At 56.3% G+C, this 17,364-nt stretch overlaps 1 protein-coding gene across 10 annotated transcripts; it reads left to right on the forward strand.

Moving 5' to 3' along the window:
* The first annotated feature begins 255 nt into the window (after window positions 1-255).
* Window positions 256-16,978, forward strand: LOC111169827 (RING finger protein 44). 10 transcript variants are annotated; one of them, XM_022564344.3, is made up of 12 exons: window positions 256-414; window positions 1,151-1,324; window positions 11,508-11,659; window positions 11,868-12,057; window positions 12,238-12,405; window positions 12,810-12,986; window positions 13,093-13,254; window positions 13,337-13,461; window positions 13,776-13,863; window positions 13,952-14,073; window positions 14,210-14,309; window positions 14,513-16,978. In XM_022564344.3, the coding sequence occupies exons 3-12, from the start codon at window positions 11,553-11,555 to the stop codon at window positions 14,573-14,575; spliced, it is 1,302 nt and encodes a 433-aa protein (XP_022420052.1). In that variant the 5' UTR covers window positions 256-414; window positions 1,151-1,324; window positions 11,508-11,552; the 3' UTR covers window positions 14,576-16,978. The 10 variants fall into 10 exon arrangements, with proteins under 10 accessions (XP_022420052.1, XP_022420051.1, XP_022420054.1 ...); XM_022564343.3 differs by lacking the exon at window positions 1,151-1,324; XM_022564346.3 differs by lacking the exons at window positions 256-414; window positions 1,151-1,324 and adding an exon at window positions 460-592.
* Window positions 16,979-17,364: the final 386 nt, after the last annotated feature.

The raw sequence follows: 17,364 nt of genomic DNA on the forward strand, positions 1-17,364 counted from the left end.
CGGAGTCGTAATATCTTTCCTATTTAGTCACTCGCCAAGGGCACACAGTAGTAAGGGGGCGGCTGGAAGGCCAGGCCCCGGACTCTTTGCCCTTGCGCGCCCTTTGCCGCTGGACACTGAGTGGGCGTGGCCGAAACACGCTCCTCCTCCTCCCACCCTCCGCTCCCGCGCGCTTGGTGCAGTCCAGGTACTTCCATACACCCGCGGGAGGGAGGGTGAAGCTGCGCAGCCGGCGTGGACCCCGCGCGCGCGTGCGCGCGCCCGGGCGAAGAGGTTCGTGGACGGTTCCACTGCCTGGGGCCAGAGGGGGGGCCGCGGCAGGCGGCGCGAGCCGCAGCTGGACCGGGACCCCCGGCTGCAGCGGGAGCGACGCTTCGGCCTCCCGGTGGGGGTGGAGCCCCGCCGCGGCCCCAGGTAACGCCCGGCCTGGACCCTGCGCCTTGCGCCCCAGGCGCGGGGCCAGAGAGACGGAGCGATAGGGGGCGGCCGCGGGCTGGCAGTGTAGCACAGGGACCTCCAGCGAGGCCGCTGCCTGCGCCCGCAGAGCCGGAGCTCGCTGTCCCGGGACCCGGAGCCAGAGCTGCTCCGCCCGGTAGGTCTAAGAGCCCGAGTACGGGAGGCCCTGGGAACTACGAGTCCCAGCGTGCCCTGCGCCCCACTCATGCCCCGATCGCAACCCCTGGCGAGTGTCGGCTTCGGCTGGGCCCCAGGCGCCCGGGACAGAGCTGCAGTCCTTTGGCCTCGTCACGGCTGCCCCAAACACTTTACCAACGCTCCTTGTCCCAGCCGCTGGGGATCCAGAGCGACCCGAGCCCTGCCCTGGGGCTGCTGCGGGTCCGGGGAACAGACCGCCGCGCGCCAGCGGCTTGGTTACTGCTTTGAGGGCGTAGGAAGGCGGGGACTCCAGAGGGTCTGTGTCTTGTCCAAGGTCACACACCTTCTGCTGCCTGAGGGCTATTAAGCCCGAGTCGAGATGGTGTCGGGGGCAGGAAGGAGATGTGGGTGTAGGAAACTGGCCTTGGATAGAGGGAAAATGGGGAATTCGGCTGGATTCATCTCTCCCTGGGTCTGCCAGGCACCCCCATTCTTACAGCCCCCGATTTTCATCACCGGATGATGTGGTGATGGTACCTGGCTCCTTCCTCTGCAGACCCTGCGGGTTCCAGTGGTGAGAGCTACAGCGGGGAGGTAGTCAGAAAGGGGAGCCCCTCCCAACGCCCTACCCTCAAAGCTCACACATTCAAGCGCAGACCCAGACCCAGAAAGCCAGGCAGGTACCGCCGAAGATGCACACACAAGTGAGAGCCACTATTGACTCATTGAGGTAGGTATAATCACCCCCATTTTACACCTGGACAAACTGTGAGCCTCATAGAGGTGGTGACTTCCTCAAGGTCACCAAGCTGATAAAAGGCAGAGCCAGGGTCCAAGCCTCGGTGGGCTGGTTTCAGAGGCTCTGTATTTAACCATCAGTGTATGCCTGCCCCCTCAGTAGCCTATAGGAGATGAACAGCAGTGCTACACACACTAAGTGCTCAGTAAATGTCATCTGTCATTAGTGTTGTCATCATCCTGGTTTTACAGATGAGACTGAAGAAGAGTGAGACCACGTAAGTGACCAAGTCTCAAAGCTGGAGCCAGAGTGCTGCAGCCCTGAAGCCAGACCTGGGAACACCTTTACAGACACTCTGCCCTCCCCCATATGCACAAACAGCCTCTGCTTTTTAGGGGAGACAAAGCTTGGGGCTCAGGTGTGTTCAGGCCTGTCCTGAGCAGAGAGGACTTGGCAGGGGGCCTGTCAACCCCCAGCCTGGAGCGTGAGGCTCAAGTCTGATGCCCTGGGGTAGCTGGGAGGTCTGTGTCCTGAGCTGGCTTTACCAGGCTGTGTTGTGTGTCCCTGGATGGTCCCTCAATCTCTACGTTCTGCCAGCTCCACTTGGGAAGGCCCTGCATCTGGAGGAGAGCTTGAGGGGTCTTAGAAAAAAGGAGTGGAGTACTTTCTGATCCTGATGGAGGGAAAGAGGCAGCCAGCTGTCCAGGTCTTAGGTAGGCAGATGGAGCAGGGGAGGGCTCCAGCAGGAACCGATGACCCCACCTTCTTCCTGCCTGCACAGAATCCCTCCCATCTCCTGCAGAGGAGGCCTGGGAGTGGAAGCTGGATTGTAGCATCCAGTACTTTGCACTCGAGGGACCAGGATTCAAATCCCTCTCTGCCACTCTTCCACTCTGGGATCTGGAGAGTCTCTTGCCCCAGGACATCTGTGCTTTTGATTATTGAGCAACACTTGGGGACCCTGTGTTGGCATTTGCATTGCATGCACCAAACTTAATGTTCGTTTAAAATGTGATCCCAGGTTTGCCCCTTGATGGCTGTGTGATGGTGGGTGAATCATATCCTCTCTTGCCCAAGCTTCTTGGAGCAAACACTGGTACCTAGCTCTTAGGTCATTGGAAGGACCAATGAGATGATCAGGGTAGGATTTGCCCAGATCATGCAGAAGACTCTAGAACCCTGATTTCTCCACAGAGCTTCGAGGCAGATGCCTGGGCAAGAGTGAGCCACCCCCACCTGGGCCACACTTTTGGGATCTGTGGCAAGGGGAGTCATTTCCTTAGCCACTTTCCTCATCTGTGTAAGGTGAAAGTAACAGAACCTGCCTTCAAGGGAGTGGGGGTGGGATGATAAGAATGGGGCACAGAGTAGGCATGCAGGCCGTTGGGCCCACGTTGGGGTTCCAAAGCATAAGACTTGTCAGTGAACCTGAGAGGAAAGTCCAGACTTCTGACTTCTCTGGGAAATCTGGTAAAATTGAGCCTCCCTCCCTCTTGCTCCAGAGTGATTCTGCATGCACCCAGCAAGGTTTTTCAGAGGGAGATGTGTTATTGGCCTCCGGTCCTCGGGGGAACCCAGAGGTCTGTGGGAATTTACTGAGGGCCTCCCAGGGGCGTAAACTAGAGGGTCATGCATGAGAGAACACAGGGCAAGGATTTCCTGGCCCTGAAGCATCAGGGGCAAGGAAGGGCAATACAGAGTCCCTTCCTTGGGCATCCAAGGAAGTGTGAGCCAGGCCCTGCTGCGGGTAGGGAGAGCAGTTCCATGGAGATACCTTCTGCCATCCTGATGTGATGTGATAATAGTCATGCCGTATATTGAAGAAGCCAGCAGATGGTCAGGAGAGGCTCCGAGGAGGCAGCCTTTGAGCTGAGCCCCGAAGGTTGAGCAGGGTTTGGCCAGAGGTGAGTAGGGGTGTTGAGGACATTTTAGACTGAGAGAATGGCACAGTCAGAGGCTTGGTGGCTTCAAAGGAGTAACTGGATTGTGGAGTGGTTACTGGAGTCGCTTTCTGAGGGTGGGGAGTGGTAAAGGATTTTCACATTGTGGCCTCGGGCAAGTCACTTCACCTCCTTGAGCCTCAGATCCTCAACCATAAAATGAGACTGGTTACCCCTGTGGTGTCTGCCTCTCAGTGAAGGCTGAATGTCAGTGCAGTTAAAAATGCTGTATCCTCTTCCGCCAGGAGGAGATTATTTATTTATTTATTTTTGGCTGTGTTGGGTCTTCGCTGCTGCGCACGGGCTTTCTCTAGTTGCAGCGAGTGGGGGCTACTTTTAGTTGCGGTGCGCGGGCTTCTTGTTGCAGTGGCTTCTCTTGTCGCAGAGCACAGGCTCTAGGCGCGCCGGCTTTGGTAGTTGCGGCACGCGGGCTCAGTAGTTGTGGCGCATGGGCTGTAGAGCACAGGCTCAGTAGTTGTGGTGCACGGGCTTCGTTGCTCCACGGCATGTGGGATCTTCCTGGACCAGAGACTGAACCCGTGTCCCCTGCTTTGGCAGGCGGATTCTTAACCACTGTGCCACCAGGGAAGCCCAGAAGGAGATTACTGAGTGAGACACGAAGCAATCATAACAGGGTTGTGTGCAAATTAAATGGCATGAAGTGAAGGTCAGGGTGTGTCTAGGCCTGAGTTCAGAGACAGAGGAGTTCAGTACAAGCTAGAGACTTCACAGCTTCCTATAAGAGGTGAGATGGGAGCAGAGCCTCAAGGGACAGAGAAGAGGAATGGATTCGTAGGAAGGAAGAGAGAGAGCATCTCAGGCAGGGAAGGCCAGAGGGAGCACTGCCATGGTCGTGGGAGAGAGGCTGGGGAGAGGTGAGCCTGAAAAGTTTGGTAAGGGGGGCTTCCCTGGTGGCGCAGTGGTTGAGACTCCGCCTGCCGATGCAGGGGACGCAGGTTCGTGCCCCGGTCCAGGAAGATCCCACATGCCGTGGAGCGGCTGGGCCCATGAGCCATGGCCGCTGAGCTTGCGCGTCCAGAGCCTGTGCTCCGCAACAGGAGAGGCCACAGCAGTGAGAGGCCCGCGTACCGCAAAAAAAAAAAAAAAAGTTTGGTAAGGGAAGCTTGTCTTGTTAAACAGAGCCCTGAAAGCCAGGCATTAGGGAGCCATTGCAGGTTCTATCCCTACACAGGCAAGCAGGGGGGTGGTCTTAACAATGTAGGCAGTTTGAATGTGGGAAGGATTTTCTGATTGCTTTTACAGAGTGAGAAAAATAAAAGGTTGGAAGGGATTTAGGAGAAGGGACAGTTGCTGATAAGGAGATGGTTAGAGAAACGCAACCCCATTTATTCTCATGCACACGTAGTTTAACTATGATGGATAGAGTTTGGCATTCCAGGTAACATCTGTAGCACTGCATCATGAACTTGATCTTCTGTCCTTAGAGATATGCAAACATATCTCTAAGTGGGTACCATTTTCAGTCATTGTGTTGCTGGCTGCCATCCACATTGTGGTGTCAGATTGTTGCTGGTCTAAACAACACTTGGATAAGCATGTCTGTTCCCCAGCTTCCTTCTGGATTATTTCCACTGGATACCCTTTCCAAAGGGGGATTTCTGACTCTAAAGGAACACAAGTTTTTTATGGCTTAAAATATTTAAAACATACTCTTTCACAGTAATTTTCTTTAGAATTTTCAGTAGGTTATACTGTATAGAGTTTTTCTTGTTTTGTTTTTAAGGAGCAAATGTACAAAAGTGTATACAATAAAAAGTCTATCCTGACCCAGCGCTCTCCTCCAGTTCTCCCTGAGGACAGTTATTAATCAGTCTCCTGTATATCCTTCCAGGAATATTCTATATACAGATACTGTATATATCCAATTTTTAAAAACATTGATACTGTTATACTCTGTTCAGTATCTTTCTTTCAGTTTTTAAATTTGGGATTATGAAATATACCAAAGAAGCATAGAAAATCACACACACACACCCAGCAACCCCACCACACAGGCTTAACAAATGTTTAACATTTTTTGCTGGTATCTTGTTTAGGGCTGTGCTGGAGGTAACCCTATGTCAGTGCAGCTGCATACAGAGGAGTCCAGTTATTGATTATATGCATAATTTATTTGACCTGTTCCCAGCTCCCAGCTTTTTTTTTTTTTTTTTTTTTTTTTTGCTATCGATGTAGAGATAATACCCCACTTTGTATAACGTCTGCCTGGGGAGGCGTCGAGGCAAAGGGGAACGACGCTGGGCTTTGGCTTGGGTTCAAGTATCTGCTCGGCCACTCTTCCTCGCTTTGTAACCTGGGGTGAATGACACCCCTCTTGATTCTACCCATCTGTAAAATGGGCAGGTTGTAGTAATGCGTCTCATAATTGCTAGGAGTACAGTAGAAAACTAAAGACTTCATTGGGTTTAGTTCCCCAATCCCCCTAAGCAGGGAGCTCTCCGAGGCCTCGCCTAGAGCAATTAGAGCGCGGGACGACTGCTGCTCCAGCTTCAAACTGTTCCCCGCCCTTTTCCCGGGCCACGCTGGGGGCGGGGTGTTTAAATGTCTCTGTGACGGCAACGCGAGCCGGGCCAATCCCTCCCGACAAGCGTTAGCTTATTTGCATGGGTTGCCCATTATTGGTTCGTTGGGCAATCCAACCCCTCCCAACTTTTTAAAGCCACCGCGCAGTATAAACAAGGAGATGCGAGGCGGCCAGGCCATGATGTCATCGCGGCGCAGTAGCTTTCGGGGCTGACGTCATCTCCGGGGAGGTTGCCGGCCCAGGGCTGTTAGAGCCTTCCTAACCACTCGGACTGGCTTAAGAGCCGCTCCTGCCCCGTCGAAGGTCAGGTCCATTGCACTTGTGTCCCAGGCGCCGTCCCAAGGAGGGGACCGTGACACAGTAAGTCCGGGCTGCGGCTCTCCCGGCGGGACCCACTTCTATGGCGGGGAAACTGAGCCTCAGAAGCATGAGTGATTTCTGAGTTTGCATAGCAAGTTAGAGTTACAGCCAATTTGTCTTGCTTACCGCGCTGTCTCCCGTCTTTAGGTCAGACCATGTGGCCCCGCCCCTTTCCTGTGATGGCTGCGGGCACTTTAAGTGAGGAGGTGGGGGCGAGAGGAGGTTTTAAAAAAAAAAATCTGCCTTCCAAGATGGCGGCCCACTAATCACGTGCCGAGTCTCGGCGAATGATTGGCTCTTGGCGCCCCCGAGGGGCGGAACTCTTAGCAAGGGGCGGGGCCCTCGCGGGGAGCAGCCGGCTACTGTTTGCCGGAACCTCCCGGCGCGCCCCCGCGAGCCCCCCTCCCGCCCGGCGCGCGACCCCGCCGATTCGAATGTTGTGAATCAAATGTGGGGTTTGTTACATTCCGCTGCCGCCGCGGACAGTTCTTAAAGGGCCAGTCGCCGGCAGCTGCGCAAACCCGGCCGCGTCCTGCGCCGCCTCCCGCTCCCAGAGGGCCTGGGCCGAGAGACTGACCGCGCGTGGGCCTCGCGAGGCAGACGCCCGGCGGACGGACAACAAAGAAAGAGGGCCCCGGAAGGAGCCGGACTGCCCCCGGACCGGGGGGGTGGGGAAGGGAGCACATTGTTCCTCAGGGCGGGGGCTCTTAAAGGGTCCAGGCAGCACACTCCCACCCACCCCCCGCCTCTTGCCCAGCTTGGCCGTCCTAGATCGGGAACAAAGGAGTCAACGTGTGGCCAGGCGGCCGAAGGTGAGTCGGGGCCAGAGCCTCCAGCTCCCGATTTCCGCATCCCTGGAATTCCTGCCCCCCCTTCCCCTGGGACTGAGGGCTGTGATCTAGCTGGCTCTGCAGGAGTTAATTACGGGCAGTCCGGAGGGGAGATGGCGAGGCCTCTAGAATCCGGGACCCCTCCCCACCCCCAGCGCCCCCCAAGGCCAGGCCGAGTCTCCCTTCTCCAGAGGCAGAGCGCTGCGGTTGGAGAGGAAGGAGCCGCCCCCTCCCCCTGCCGCCGCCACTTCCTTTGTTGTTGCTTTTGTCTCACGCCGAGCACATGGTCCGGGATCCTCGGCTCTTAAAGTCACAGCGCTCTGGCCCCGACGCCGCCGTATGGCCTCCAGCCCCCGATGTCCCTCCGAGCCCGGCACAAAGGAGTGAGAGGGGGACGAGGGAGGCCCCTCTCTGGGCGAGTATCTGTACCACGTCCTCCCCACCCACGTCCCCAGTCCCAGGGAGGGATGGCTGAGGAAGCTCCCCGAATCCCGCAACCTGCTCCTGGCCCACATTGAGGAGGGGCCTGCTCCTCAGGGACACTGGTTTCCTCCCCCAGTAATGTGACCACCTGGTTTTTTGCGTCTTGCCTCTTGTGGCTTTATTTGGGAGCTCTGGGAAGGAGAGATTTCCACTCCCATTTTACAGTTGTGGCAACTGAGGCTCACAGAAAGGAAGATTTCCTTGACCAAGGTCACCCAGGGAGTCTGGGCTGGCCAACAACTCTTAACTCAAAGCCTGGTGGTCCTGCTCTCAGCTGCCTCCAGGCACCACGGTTAGGGAGCTCTGCTTGCCCACCAGTCAGTGCTGGGCCCAACGCGCCTCTTTTTTGAGGGGTGGGAGGGGGGCTTCTCAGCCTGCCTGAGTCTGCTCCTGTTCTCAGGGCCTGACTTAGCTTATCTGCAAAACAGTCCCTGTACCTGCAAACAGCCCCCAGGCCCAAATGATATGTCAGGGTCTCCCTAGACCAGGATGGGGATAGGAAGTAGGGAGTTGGCTGCCTCCTGGGGGAGGGGGTGGATGCAAGGTGCAGTCCCTGCTTCTGGGCGAGATTGGATTTAGGGACCCTCAAGACCCTTTTACGGAGACCTCACTGAGAGCCCAGCGCAGAGGAGGTGTGGTGAAAGGCAGAGCAGTTAGGTGGTGGCCTTGTTGTTTGACCTTGAGCAAGTTGCTGCTCCAGCTCTGGGCCTTACTTGCTTCTTTCCACAATAGGTCTAGTCAGGATGCCTGAAGGAGAAAGCTCTCCTGATCTCCTTTAGGGCCTGCGGTAGAGAATTGGCATTAGGTAATTCTTGAGGTTACTGATGGTAATGAGAGTCAGGGGTTGAGGAAATCTGGGCCTAACGGGCCAGCCAGGACTAATTCTGTCCTTCTTTGGCTTTGTGGTCTGCAGCAAGTTACTTTCTTTCTCCTGGTCTCAGTTTCCTCAACTGTGAAGTGGGTGAGTTCCCCATGGGCCATCTCTGTCTCCAGTCAAGAACCAGGGTCCCCTCCCTTGCCAGCTGCGAGGGGATATTCCCTGAGGGAGGCATGTTTCCCAGCTGCCTCCTGCAGAGCTTAAAATAGCATCTTTAAGCTGCTTGGGGGGTGGGAGTGAAGGTCAGCCTGTTGTATTTTCTGATAGTGATCGTTCACACCTAAGCTTTACAAATCAGTGCAGCAGCCTTTAAGCAGTCCTGGGAGGTGATTATTGGGCTATTCCCATTTTACAGATAAATAAACTGAGGCTCAGAGAGGGGAGCGATGTGCCCAATCCTCAGCCAAGACTCTGGCCAGAAGTCAGGGTATTGTGTGTAAGAATGCAAGGGTCAACACTGTCATCTTTGGCACCATCAGTCACAGCTAGAGGCCTTCTGTCTGGTGGTTGGGTTTCTCGGCTCCTTGCCACTTCCTTTCCTGAGGTGTGGGTGTCCTTGAAGAGGCTGGCCAGAGCAGATTCCCATGGGCCTAGGCCTCTGTGATTCTGCACCCCTGAGCCTTGACACTGCCCGGACTTCAAGACAGCCTGGCACAAGAGGAGCAGTTGAGGCCACTGCCATGTCCCAGAGCACTCACAGCTCCAACTGACTGGCCTTGGACCTCACTTCTCTGAGCCTCAGCATGCCTACTTCTGAAGGTTGCTATGAGGACTTATCAGGATGGCACATGGGAAGTATTGTGTACTCCTCATAGGCAGGACTGTGGGCTCCCAGGATCTCAGAGGTCAGTTAGAACAGAGGTTCTCAAGCACCTGCCTGTGCTGTAGAAACTGCTGGGGAATTTAGTAGAAATCTAGGTGCCCTTGTTCCCCAACCCTCCAAAGATTCTGATCCAAAAATCTGGGGTGGGTCAGGAGTCTGCTGTTTAAGTTATTTAGGGGTTTCCTCTGAGTCTCTCTTGGCCTTTGTTTGCTTGGCTGGATTATCAGCAGGAATCAAGGAGGCTGTGTGTGTACACATGAGTGTAAGGATATGCACTTGGCCCACGCTGGGGGCTCACGACCCCAGTCACCTGTGGTGGGCAGGCAAGGAATGGGCCTGGGGTGGCCTGGAGAGAAAACTCATGCCCAGAGTGAGGTGGGTCAAGCAGAAATGAGGGCCCAGTGGGACCAGATTTTCTGCTTCCTTCCCCCCGCCACACACACAACACACTGAAAGGACAGATTTTTTTATGTCCCAGTTTTTAATCATTGGCACTAACTTCACTGCTGCCAGACATGGCCTTAGACCTATGTAATTGGCTCTCCAGTGTGCATTTACCACATCAGGCCTGCCCTGTGCTGGACACAAGCTGGTCACTGGGCCCTGCCCACCCCTCTGCCAAGTGCTGGAGCCCAGGTTGGGTGGGAGAAATGTGAATTTCAGCTCTACTGTGGCTGTGGCCTTGGCCCTGTGCTGTCTTATCAGGTGAAGAGCCTCCCTTTCAGGCTCATTTTGAAAGTCAGGGCCCATGCACGTAAAGCCCAGCACAGAGGAAAGGAACAAGGTGTTGAGGGGACAGTACACCGGTTCCCTAGCTGTGTTAGCAGGGAGGTGACACTTAAAGCTGGGTATGAAGGAAGCATAGGAGTTTTGTTAGATGGAGGCAGGGCTCCCTGTGGCAGGAACAGCCAAAGGCTGGTCCTGTTGGATGCGCCCTTCAGCATTGCAGGGTCTGACAGGTTCCAGAGTTTTCCCTGCCAGGGTCTCATTCCAACCTCTGGAGTTAATGAGTGGTCCCCCCAACTTCCCCCACCTGGACCCTAGCTCCTGCCCCGCCCCATTCTCACTCAACTTCCTCCCTTAGGTTTAGGTTCTTGCTTCCTCTTTTCTCAGCAAGCCCCACCTCCCACTTGGGGGCTGTGTTGGGTCTGGTTTGCATGCACTCCCCCCACACACAAAGGGCCTGGCTGCACGCCAGACCCACCAGTTCACCAGAGGTTGACTTCCTTCATCACGTCCTGCCAGAACCCTTGGGCTGGACCCCTTCCCATCAGCATCAGTGTGCAGCAAGAGACTGGTAGTCAGCCCACCTCCCAGCTTTGACACTTATTGTGAGGCCTTGGGCAAGTCCTTTCGTCTCTGAGCCTCAGTTTTCTCTTCTGCAAAATGAGGCTAACAGTACCTTACTTGAAAAGTAGGTGAAGTCCCATTTGGGTAGGCACTGTGGGAACAGATTATGGAAAGAAAGTATACAGTCAGCTCTCTCTATCCATGGGTTCCACATCCATGGATGTAACCAATTGCAGATTTAAAATACTTAAGGAAAAAAATTCCATAAAGTTGCAAAAAGCAAAACTTGAATTTGTCACTTACATAGCATTTACATCATATTTACATAACATTTACATTGTATTAGGTATCATAAGTAATGTAGAAATGATTTAAAGTCCATGGGAGGATGTGTGTAGATTATATGCAAATATTATACCATTTTATATAAGGGACTTAAGCATCCTCGGATTTTGGTATCGTGGGGGTCCTAGAACCAATCCCTCGTGGATACTGAGGAACGACTGTACTGACTTGGCTTGGACTGGGAACCCCGAGGGCAAGAACCAAGTCAGAACCTCTCACCTGTTACTAGTGGAAGGAGAACTAGGCCCCAGGCCTGTTTGCAATCCATCTTGAGCCAACCAGACAGAAGGGAGGAAGCTGGAGTCCCCTCAGGAGCCCCAGTTACCTAGAGGTCAGAGTTGTAGATCCCCACGCCAGGACAGGTTTTCCTGGAGACCCCACCCTGAGGGGGCCTTACCAGAGCCCCCTGGCCTGGAAGCATGCCGGCCAGCCCTCTGAACTTACCCTGAGGCGGACCCTGATCTCATTTCGCAGAGCAGGAAACTAAGGCCTGGACTCCCTGCAGGCCAAGCCTGAACCCTAGTGCCAGAGCGCAGCACTGCCTGGGGAGCCCAGGGTGTGGTGGGCATCAGTGGCCTCTGGAACCAGGCTGCAGAGGTTTGAATCTGTCTCCCCGACCCCTAATGCAGCAAGGGACTGGACTTCTCTGTACCTTAGTTCCTTTGTCGGTTTGCTTCCTAGGGTTGTGAGCCCTGGCCCAGCCCCTCCACCCCTCTGCCTCCCCTGATGCAGCCATGGGCTCTGGCAGTGACTAGGTGGCTGCCCTCTGCCCCTGTGGGTCAGCGGCGATTCTCTGCAGGACCCAGCAGCAGCCCAGGCCAGCTCTGGGGAAGGTAGGAGGGAACCTCCCAGTCCTGTGGAGCCCGGAGCCCCTGGTACTGGAGCTTTCAGCCTGGGCTGGGGCACAGGGGCCAGGGGTGGTCGGGCACAGGGCCCTGAGCTGTCTTCCTTCCCCAGTGGGTAGTGACCTTGGCTTCTCTCCATGCTCTGTGAATGAGCGGCCCCCGTCAGTGCTACTGGGGCTTCCTCTCTGTGGTGCAGCCCTGGCCGTGAGGGACCCCTGGCCAGCCCACCTACCCAGGATGAGCGCTTACCCTCCCAGCAGCCGCCGACCCGACCAGCATACCTCCCCGTAGAGGAGCGCCGAGCCTCGGCTCCTGCCGGCGGGAGCCCCCGAATGCTGCACCCAGCCTCCCAGCAGAGCCCGTTCATGGTTGATCTCCACGAGCAGGTAAGCGGAACCCCCCCACTCCCACGCCCCGCTGCCCCTGGCCTCTGGCGAGCCGGTCTGAGGAGCAGAGGGAACAAGCCCTGACTTCACCTTCACCAGAGCTGGCCCGGCAGGACTTTGCTTCTCACCTGGGGGCAGCAGAGTGGCCTCCCTACAGTTCCTGGGTCTCTCCTCCTGCAGGTGCACCAGGGACCTGTCCCTCTGTCCTACACAGTCACCACAGTGACGACCCAAGGCTTCCCCTTGCCTACAGGCCAACACATCCCTGGCTGCAGCACCCAGCAGCTCCCAGCATGCTCCGTGATGTTCAGCGGGCAGCACTATCCCCTCTGCTGCCTCCCGCCCCCGGTGAGTGAGCGCCTGGGCCTCCTGCCCTGCCCCCAGCTGAAGGCCCCAGGCACAGGCCAGTGTCGGAACTGAGCTGAGCTTACAGCGCCCATCCAGGCTGTCAGTGTCTGCTCGGCTCCAGGCCACAGCCCTGTCCAGAACGGCATATGTGCGTTCACGTCCAGTGGGAGGGCACTTCAGAGTTCAGAGACCTCCCTGCTCCCAGTTCCTGCTTTATGGTTTGGAGTGGTAACTGTGGGTCTTAAGAGCAAGACGTCCTGCCTGGGAGGCCTAGGCCAGGGATGGATGGTCCAGAGGCCTTTGATTGGGACCACTCGCTGGGTGGAATGGCCCCTGGCCCAGCCACAAGCAGACCCAGCCCAGAGCCCAGAAGAACATTCTCCAGCCTCTGCCCCCTTTCTCAGCAGCTGATCCAGGCATGTACCATGCAGCAGCTCCCTGTGCCCTATCAGGCCTACCCCCACCTTATCTCCAGTGACCACTATATCCTGCACCCTCCACCGCCAGCCCCACACCCCCAGCCCGCTCATATGGCGCCTCTTGGGCAGTTTGTGTCGCTGCAGACCCAGCACCCACGTATGGTGAGTCTGAGCGATGGGTCTGATGCTAGAGGGGATGGCAAGTGGGGCAGGGAGGTGGGGGCTTTCCTTGTCACTGACTCTGCTGACTCACCCCTGCTTCTCCCAGCCCCTGCAGCGGCTCGACAGTGATGTGGACCTGCGGGGGGATCAGCACCCCCTGGGGAGCTTCACCTACTCCACCTCTGCCCCGGGCCCAACTCTGTCCCCATCCGTGCCCCTGCACTACCTGCCCCACGATACCCTGCACCAGGAGCTGTCCTTTGGTGTGGTAAGTGCCAGTCCCCACCCAGGATCTAGGGTGACCGGGAGACAGGCCCATGGCTGACGTGCACCGGGCCCCCCTCTTGCAGCCATATTCCCACATGATGCCCCGGAGACTGAGCACCCAGAGATACCGCCTACAACAGCCGCTCCCGCCACCACCCCCGCCGCCTCCGCCACCACCGTATTACCCCAGCTTCCTGCCCTACTTCCTGTAAGTACCTGCACATCTGCCCCAGAGCTGTGGTGCCCTGTTCTTCTGGGGCCTCTAGCGGTTAGACCCAAACACAGCCCCGTGGGGTCCCGGGGCCTCGAGCCACCTAGCATCCCCGCCAAACCATACATGCACACTCACGCTCACCAGCTGGGCTCCCTGCCCTACTGCGACATCTTGGGACAGACACTGGGGTCCCTGGTGTGAACAGTGCAGAGTTCTGGGCTTTGTTTCATGGCGGGAGTCGGGAGCAGCTCTGCGCCCCTTACACCTACTGACCTTGACCCCGGGCCCGCGTACCTATCTCCCCCTAGCTCGATGCTGCCAATGTCACCAACAGCAATGGGGCCCACCATCAGCCTGGATCTTGATGTGGATGACGTGGAGATGGAGAACTATGAGGTCCCGTGGAGCCCTGTCCTGGGAGGTGGGGGCTTGGGGGACTTCCAGCCCTGGCTGCCACTGACCCTCCCCTCCTGCACACGTCCAGGCCCTCCTGAACCTGGCAGAGCGGCTGGGAGACGCCAAGCCTCGCGGCCTCACCAAAGCGGACATCGAGCAGCTTCCATCGTACCGCTTTCATCCCGACAGCCACCAGTCAGAGCAGACGCTGTGAGTGCCCTGCGCCCCCTCCTGTCTCTCTGTGAGCACAGATGGGTTGCGGTCTTCCCAGGGTAGCGCTTCGTGCTCTGCCGCGAACCTGCCCTCGCCTTTAGTGTGCGGGTGACGCTCTGTGCCCTCCTCCCAGGTGTGTCGTCTGCTTCAGTGACTTCGAGGCACGGCAGCTGCTCCGGGTCCTCCCCTGCAACCACGAGTTCCACACCAAGTGTGTCGACAAGTGGTTGAAGGTAACGTAGCCACGCCCGCTCCCAGGTGTTCCTGGTGTAGTGAGGGAGGAGGGTGGACTGGAGGGCTTCCCTTCGTGTCCTCTTCAGCATCCAGAAGTTCCGGCTCCACTCAGGGAGCCAGGTCCCCACCGGGCAGCAGAACAGCCCCGGATGGGTTGGGGGTCCGGTGAGAGTGGAGCCTCATGTGCGGCTGCTCCCCCCAGGCCAACCGGACGTGTCCCATTTGTCGGGCTGACGCTTCCGAGGTGCCCAGGGAGGCTGAGTGAGGTCCACAGCCACCCAGGAGAACCCTGCCCAAAGCTCTGGAAACTCCGGGGGCCCCGGAAGGCCGGGGAGGGCGTGGCCCAGGCCTGCCCTGCCGTTCCTGCCTGCATCTCCAGAGCTGGTGCCAGGGTCAGCCCGAGAGAAGCCCCTGCAATAAGCCCTTGCATTTGCCAAGCTCCAAAGACTCCCTCCCCGTTTGCCCACCAGTCTAAAAGACGCCCGCCAGGGAGCGGCCTGAGTCCCTAACTCAGTCTCTCCTGTTTGCCCTCGGGTCTGTCTCCTTTTCTTGCCGGCCCTGGGAGCCAGGGGTTCATTCCCCTCGTGTGGCTGGTGGAGATCCTTGGCCCCGGGATGGGCAAAGGGGGTGCTGTCCTCGGTCGCCTGGTCTCTTGCACTGAAGTGGTGTGCTCTCTGCTCAGGTGGCACTGACAGGCGTGGACAGACAGTGGCAGGAGGCCAGTGGGTTCTCCTGCCTTGACCCCAGACAGACTCAGGCAGCCAGCCCCACCCAGGTTGCTGTGGGGTGGGGCTGGCTCCCTAGAGGACCCTCACCTCGGGTACAACATTCCTGCCCCAAGCCCAGGCTGGAGGGCATCAGAGCCAACCTCCCGAGCAGGTGGGAGGCAGGCCCTGACCCGGGACGGCATGTATCCTGAGGGGGCCTGGACCAGGCCAGGGAGAGTGATTTCCTGTGTTGCTGGTGGCTGCCCCTGCCTGGCGGTGACAGGGCCCAGACCCATGCCCCATCTCCCCTCTCTGTCGTTTTGCATGAACGTGAGGAGCAGCAGTTTTTGTTTATTCATTTGGCCCAAAATCACGTGTAGGATTTGAGGGTGTGGATTTTTTAAACAATTTCTTTTCTTTTGGTTTAATGGGCGGGGGGGTGTATAGGGACCAACAAGGACCAGGTGCCCAGGGGCAGGGAATGGTCTAGTGGTGCCGCCTGGTCTGCATGCATGTGCGCGGCTGGGGCGGGGCCAGGCGGCTGGCGGTCATGGGTGGGGTTGGGGGGGCGGGGGGGGGTCTGTGCTCAGCTGATAACTGCCATGCACTGTACTGCACACGTCCCCAGAGCCTACCGGGACCGTACGCTTTTCAGGGCATTTCTCCCTCTCTAGCCAGGGCCTGTCTCCCACCTGCCTGGGCGTGTCTCCTCCAGGGAAGTCCCAGGGGGACAGGGTCCAAGGAGGGTGTGGACCCCGCCTCCAGGGGCCCCCTCCCAGCCTGAGCCCTGCCCTCCAAGACCTGGAGGAGCCCCCGGAGGGTCTGGCCGAGCTCCCTACCCTCACCCACCCGGGTCCCATTCCGTTTCTTCCTCACCCCCCCGCTGGGGTTGCTGCCCCGAACGAACCGCGTGTGGGGCCGGCACATCCTAGCAGGCAGCCCCTGGCGCCTGCTGCCTCAGGGATGCTCCAACCACCCTCGTTCTCCCGCAGCGGCCCTGGCCCACCACCTCCCCCCAGCCTGCCGTGGGGCCCCATCAGCCTGGCCCCCACCCCATGGAGAACCCAGAGTCTTACTGTATATAACTCCAGGTGACATTTCTATATTTATAGCAGTGTTGAAACCCCACCTGTTTTACACAGAGAACTACCCTCTCCGACCCCCTCCCTTCCCCACCCCCCAAAAAAAAGGTTTTCGAAACCCTTAACGGTTCCTGGGGCAGGTGGAAACAGGCTCACGGATGGTGTGTTGACTGCAGCAGTGATTCCAACGAGCAGCTATTGGGGGGGAAACACAACATTTAAAAAAAAAAAGTAAAAAAAAAAGATTTATAAAACAATTATTTAGGATGTTTGTGATTTGCCGACCTTGCTATAGATGCCATGTTACCAATGATTTCCTGTGGTGGGGGCTTGTCATTGTTTACTCTTTTATTTACCAACTTCTGGCCTAGGCATGACAGTGGGTGCTGTCCCCCAGCCCTGGCTGGGCCCAGTGCCTGTGTTCTGTGTTAGAAAGGTCTTTTATATATATATATATATATATATATATATATATATATATATATATATATATATATAAAATTACATATATATATATAAATATATGTAATTTGGGGGGCCCTGTTCCTTGCACATTTTACAGTTACCTCATTTTTCCCATGTATGTATTTGAGAAAATGCTAATATATAGAGAAAAAAATGGTTCTTAAAGCTTAAATGTGTGGTTTTCTCCATTCCATTGGATTCACATTGGTTTGTAGCATTTAACATAACTAGTATGTTGTATTATATATGTGTATACTGATTGAAATTTTTAACAGATTTGTACTTTTTTTAAAATGAAACTTGCTAGTTCTGCTTGACCAAGTAGTGCAATCATTATTTTTTTTAATATTGTTGCTGATTTCAGAGGGATATTCACTAATAATAAATGTATGATGTATATCGAGTACTGCCCAAGCTGCCTTTGACTGCCTGTGTTCTCATCCTTTTGATGGGAAGCGCGCATGGGGGTGTCGGTCTGAGGGTGGGTAGGGGACAGGGATGAGGGGGGCAGAAAAGATTGTTCTTCGCTGTGGAATCTTGGGGGAAATGATACCTCCTGATGGAAAGGGATCTACAGGGCCAGTTCAGTGACAACTTGCTCCAGGCCACACTGCTTCACGGGCAAATTAGGATTCTGTTGGCAACCGACAGGATTCCATCTAACTGGTTTGAGGGAAGCGGCACTTAACTAGTCTGTCATTTAAGTTCTGGAGGGAGGTTCTGCTTCAGCCTGACCAGATGGGGTTCAGGCATGTCCTAAGGAACCAGGTCTCTCTTCATCTTACAACTTTGTTCTGCCT

Source organism: Delphinapterus leucas, unplaced genomic scaffold (assembly GCF_059928025.1).
Source record: "Delphinapterus leucas isolate spDelLeu-1000000601 "Yukka" unplaced genomic scaffold, BTC_Dleu_Yukka2 spDelLeu_asBTCV2_sq25, whole genome shotgun sequence".
Classification (NCBI taxonomy): Eukaryota; Metazoa; Chordata; class Mammalia; order Artiodactyla; family Monodontidae; genus Delphinapterus; species Delphinapterus leucas.

Excerpts from the sequence above, each read along its gene's own strand:
- LOC111169827 (XM_022564344.3), top strand. The coding sequence starts at position 11,553 with ATGCAGCCATGGGCTCTGGCAGTGACTAGGTGGCTGCCCTCTGCCCCT. Across the intron at positions 14,074-14,209 it reads CACCAGTCAGAGCAGACGCT|GTGTGTCGTCTGCTTCAGTG; the intron begins GTGAGTGCCCTG and ends CCCTCCTCCCAG. Across the intron at positions 14,310-14,512 it reads GTGTCGACAAGTGGTTGAAG|GCCAACCGGACGTGTCCCAT; the intron begins GTAACGTAGCCA and ends TGCTCCCCCCAG.